This window comes from Rhizophagus irregularis, chromosome 14 (assembly GCF_026210795.1).
Source record: "Rhizophagus irregularis chromosome 14, complete sequence".
NCBI classification, from domain to species: Eukaryota; Fungi; Glomeromycota; class Glomeromycetes; order Glomerales; family Glomeraceae; genus Rhizophagus; species Rhizophagus irregularis.
In genome coordinates, this window is record NC_089442.1 from 42,680 (window position 1) to 48,678 (window position 5,999).

At 33.6% G+C, this 5,999-nt stretch overlaps 1 protein-coding gene across 1 annotated transcript; it reads right to left on the bottom strand.

The window, feature by feature from the left end:
• Positions 1 to 3,096: 3,096 nt before the first annotated feature.
• Positions 3,097 to 4,117, bottom strand: OCT59_005729 (uncharacterized protein; the record flags this gene model as incomplete). The annotated part of the gene is made up of 3 exons (XM_025310163.1): positions 3,097 to 3,360; positions 3,482 to 3,837; positions 3,904 to 4,117. The coding sequence occupies 3 exons, from the start codon at positions 4,115 to 4,117 to the stop codon at positions 3,097 to 3,099; spliced, it is 834 nt and encodes a 277-aa protein (XP_025185293.1).
• Positions 4,118 to 5,999: the final 1,882 nt, after the last annotated feature.

Consider the following 5,999-nt stretch of genomic DNA (forward strand, 5'->3'; position numbering starts at 1 on the left):
TCAACTACTTTTTCAAGAGCAGCACCAATAGATTTCCAATCAGTAAGCACAGTAGGAGGAGCAGGGTATGTAACGTCCATGCCATCAATATAGTAATCAAGTTCATTTGCGTCAGGAATACGATGACGTTGATTATTATTGTTGTTATTAACATTAGCGCGATTCCATGGTCGATGTTGAGAACGAGAACGAGATTGTTGTCGGTTATTAGGTCTGGATTTAGAACGATGGCGAGAAGCATTGGTACGGCTTTGTTCATCATTATTGTTATCAGGGCGGGCAAAACGGTTATGTCGTTTAGCAGGATGAGAAGGAGGTAGATGCTTATTATATAAAGCACGTAGTTTATCGTTAGATTGCCAAGGGCGAGAAGAGCGATTAGGTCTAGATGAAGAACCACATTGATCAGGGTTACAATTAGGGCGACCACATCGATGACAAAGAGAAGTGACTTCATCCGGAGAATGCCAGGTAAGGCCAACTTTCTTAAGGGCACATGAGATAGATTTAGCATTTTCCATAGCAGTTTCAGAGGCAAAATGGCAATAGGCGTAGGGTTTGGGATTGTATGAATTCATAGAGAAGGGAACATTGATAGATTTAGCGGAAACTTCATCGGCAATTTCAGCAAGATCGACCGCTATAGTACCACGCGGGAGACCGGCAAGTAAAGCAACATAAGCGCGTCTTTCAGCGCGTTGTTCAGGAGAGAAAGAAGCGGGGCAAATTCGTAAACAATGTCCTCCACAAAGGACGCCCCAGGTAGAGTCGAGGTTCTGTAAAGCACCAGGAGATTCAAAGGTAATGTATGCAGTACGATAAAGTTTAGACAAACGGGTATGGCAACGAGTAATATTGCCGTAACGAGAAAAGGTACCACGCAAAAGAGCGTCAGTTAGAAAAAGGGGGATATCGGTAACCACCAGGGTACGCGCGTGTTCATCAGCTTTAATAGCCTGGGGGTCATATGCATGAAAATGCAAGCCAAACAAAGAATCCATAGGGGAGGCTGTGGCTTTGACAAGATCTTCCTTTTTTCGGAAGTGAACGATGATCCTCTTCAAATCGTTGGATCCACTACACGTGGCACGACTACCATAAGAGGAGAACAAGGAAAGTTGTCGATCAACCGCGTCGCACGCGTCGCGGTTCGAAGCGAAGTGAGTCCAAAAGCCATCGACATCATTAAGAGCGGCCGAGGCGTAGAAAAGAGTAGGTTGAGATTGTACTGCAGCTTGGGACGCGTCCGGAGAGGCAGCACGTTCAGGGAAAGAGACTGCGGGAGTAATTTCAGGGCTTTTGCCTTTATCGTTATTATTAGCAGGTGCGTGCTGAGAAGCGTCAAGAGAGGAGGTAGCAGGTTGAGAAGGTATCTCAGCGGAAGTTGTCTCAACAGGGCCAGAAGGCGTGAGAGGTTTATCAACATCCATGACAGAGTCATCAGCACTGACTCTGGTACGTTTATTAGTAGAGGTGGTCGAAGGTGGAGTGTTCGAAGGGCTAGACATAGAGGAACCTTGACCAGAAACGTTGCCAGTTGGAGAGCTAGAGGCAGGACGTTTAGAAGTAGTATCGTTGTTAGACTTTTTATTTTTCTTCTTGTTGTCTGTAGTCATCTTATAGAGTGTCGTAGTTATCTAAAATAAAGAAAATATAAAGAAAAAGTAATAAAAAACTCCGAAAAAATTTTTTATTTTTTCGTAAATATTGTCAAGTGAGCAGAACGGGAGAGAGTTAGTTTTAGTTTTATCCTTTTATGCTGTGCAAACAGTCTTATGACTTTATCTTTTATTTATACTTTGAACTTCGAAAAATAATCGAACAATATTACAAAAATAAGAAAATAAACTAATAAAAAATAAAAAAGAGTAGCTTCACGACTCATACAAGTAAAGAAATCTAAACTAAAATAAAATTAAAGCAAAGAAAAACTGAACTATTACAGAATCGCATACCCCAACTTTACCCGAAGGCCAGTGTGAGTTTTATCCTTTTATGATCACTGGCTGATGAGTTATTCAACAAAATGTTAAGCATCGGCATTATTATATTCCTTGATTTACGTTTACTGCGCCATTTAACATTTTGCTAAATATCTCGGTACCTAGTGATTGTAAAACGACGATTAATAGCTCGTTGGAATCGCCTCATCAAGACGAATCGAATGGTAGTAAGATCATCTCTCTATGATCAATATTGACGGAGTTACTACTTAAAAACTATTTAATATTTTTTAATTTCGGAAATTGATCTAGTGATTGGATTTCGATGTATTTTATACCATTAGATTCGTCGCATCAAGGCGAATCGAATGGTAGTAAGATCGTCTCTCTAGGATCAATATTGGCAGAGTTATTACACAAAAACCATTAATATTTTTTTAATTTCGGAAATTAATCTAGTGATTGGATTTCGATTTATTTTATACCATTAGAACCGTCTCATCAAGACGAATCGAATGGCGGTAAGATCATCTCTCTACGATTAATATTGGAGGAGTTACGATACAATAAAGTTTTAAGTATAATTTTGGCCAAAATTATGTTAATTTTTGGCCGGAATTATGATATACTAATATAAGAAAGTTTTTATATAGTCACATCTCTTTATAATCACCAAATATGGACTGTCCCAAATGTGTGACTATAAAGAGAGTTGACTGTATTTGCAAAAGTCTGGTGTATGCAAACCATCAAATAATACTTTATTAACATATATATATAGTACATCACTTTGCAGATGTTCTAATGTTGATATATATTACAAGTAATTTCCCATAATAGTATAAATAACAAACAAAAGAACTTTTTTTTATATAAATCAGATATAAGGCTCTAAAAATCCAACTTAATCATTAGGATAAAGGTATTGAGAGCCTGATTTCTTAGTACAGAACTTAATCAGATATATTTAAAGAAAAAATAGTTATTCAAACTCTTGTAATCAATTAAAAATACTGTTATCATTCAGAAAGATGTAGGGACTTCTAATAGGTTTATAATGTGGAATGTTATTGAAAATTTCGTAATCCATCAAACCACAGTCTATATTGTTTAAGATATCTCTTTACCATGAAAAAATCTCCTGTATTCAAAATCAGTTTGACCAGTTATTTCTGTTGCCAATGCAGACTAACCATGGTCTTGAAGCTTGAAAAAGTCTTATACCTTTACTGTATCCAGTTGCTGTGATATGTTCTGTCTTCCAACCCTTATAGAAGCTTTGTAACATTTGTCTTAAAAAGAATGGTATGGTTGTCATTGATGCTCCCATATCAATAACCATACAAAACCCGTTATCGATACTTGCCATTCTTGCCTCATTTAATACATTTACTGTACTCTGAAGACAGATGTTTACCTAATATATTTATTTTGGCAAAGTAATACCCATTTTTAGATCATTGGCAGACATTATTCAATATAAAGCATATCCAAACAATATCTGTCAGTGACCTATTGTGTATAAGTTATAAACTCACCTGCCATTCTTTCCTAATTGTATCATCATTGGCAAAGAATCTGCGCAATAAAACAGTCTTTTCAGTGATGGGTGCAAAATACTTTCCTGGATATTTCTTCTCAAGTTCTTCATATTCTTCCCATGATACATCTTTTTCATAATAATTTAAAACTTTTCCATGAACAATTAATACATGCATTCCTTCTGGCTTATCTCTAAAAGCTTCAGATTCGATTAAACGATGATATGCGATAGTATTTGTCGCGACCTCTTCTCCAACTGGGTCCCATTCAGAATCAGTAATATAATAAAAAATATCATGGCAATCATATTCAGTCATTGTAGATGGCCAAATGAAGTCAGGGCCAGCAAAGTCTAAACAAAGATATGTCAGTAAAAATGTAATCAAGCTGAAATAAATTTGTTATATATTATATATACCATAAAATTTTTTCAAATCATCTTTATTATTTGCAAAATTAAAGCCTAATTTTTTAGCGTAGCTTTCGAGATCTGGACTTTCAACAGTATTATTATTCATCATTTCAGGTTTTGAGGTGAAATTTGTATCAGACATTTGGGAATTAGATACACTATTTTCTTTCACAACAAGTTCTTCATGCCAATGACTTGTTTCAGATAAGTTTTCAGACATTTTAATACCTATGGATGGTTTGTATGTTAGTGTTACTATAATTTTTGCTTAAGATAGAATTAATTAAAGATTATTGTTAAGGTTATTCATAAAAATAATTGAAGATACATGATGTAGTACACAGAAATTCTATGATTATGGCTGAATTAATTACAATATGAAACATTTCTTATAATATATTTTAGTTTTATTAGTTATTTATATTAATTAACTACTTTTAGTATTATTAGTACTTTTGACTCATAAGTATTCAATTATAAGTATCAGTTTAATTATTATAACCTTAGAAAATTGCTTTATTAGTTTAGCTAGAGAAATTTCTTGAACTTTACATAGTTGATGAATCATATAGACATATGGAACTTATACAAATGGTAATGAAAAGGTTTTTGCAGATAATTGCAATGGAAAAAGGACAATTGATTGATTAATCATATTAGTATAATTAAGGTTGCTTGCCGAAACTAGAGGGTTTCGGCAGAATGGCGTATGTGAAACTGCCAAAACTAGTTTCGCGAAATCATCAAGAAATGCCGAAACTGTGAAACCTATCAAAATCGTGAAACTGCCGTAACTTGCCGAAACTGTTTCGGCATTTCGGCAATACTTTCTATATGATTTAATTAGAGTTTCAGCATTTAAACAATTTATAAGAATAAAGACAATATGATTTTTTGTATGTAAATATTTATTTTATAATATTTAATATTAAACTAATAAAATACATGATTAAAAATATAATAAAAATTAAAATTTAATAATATCTTTATCTTCTATGTGGGGACCTGCTTCTACCTCTTCTTCTATCTCTACTTCTGTCCCGTCTTCTATCTCTACTTCTATCTCGTCTTCTATCTCTACTTCTATCTCGTCTTCTATCTCTACTTCTTGATCTACTTCTTGATCAAGACCTAGATCGTGACCTTCTTCTTTTCCTTCGCAATCTATATTCATATCGACGTTGATCATGCGCAGCATGCTGCCATCGATACTCTCGTCTAAACAGATCTAAAATCCAATAAAAATATTAATGAATTGAATGAATTGCCTAAATAAAATTAATTTAAAATAATAATTAATAATAATTACCGGTTTGTAACCAGAATTCATCGTTCATATCAGCAAAACACGCTCTATCGAAACTATTTGGGCTTATAATAGGAATGTCGTCATCATTATTATTTATTATCCTACTGAGGTTTTCATAACCTCGTTTGAGGGCATTCCATTTTGTTTGGCATTGCCTGGGTGTCGCTGCAAATCCCATTGCAACGAACACCCTATTTGCTATTATTGTCCATGCATTTACATGATGACGGTTTGCAATTCTTTCGAATTGCTGATGTAAGTTTCTCCGCTCCGCGATTAATTGCCTAGCTGCGTTAATCGTCCATTGGAATACTGGTGGTGGCGGTGGGACAAAGGTACTAATGCTGCCATTTTTTATTTTTATGATTTTTTCGTAACTTGAAATTTGAAAATTAAATACAATTTGAAAATTAAAATACAATTTGGTTTTGAATTGCGAAAAAAAAATTCAAATTTCATAATATTTATAATAATTTTAAAATTCGTTATAATGTTTAAAACATGAACTGATGAACATAATAACATTCTATATAATTAAAGTATTTGTAACAAAATAAACACAGTTTTGATTCTAATGTAATAAATTTAATTAACGCAGTTCTAAATTTTTTTTTGTAACGCAGTTCTTAAAATTTATTGATCTAATGTAATAAATTTAATTAACGAAGTCCTTAAAACTTATTGATTCTAATATAATATGCTTATCCTTATTCCTTAATTAAATTGCACTATTTTTAAAATATAATATGCTTATCCTTATTCCTTAATTAAATTGCACTATTTTTAAAATATA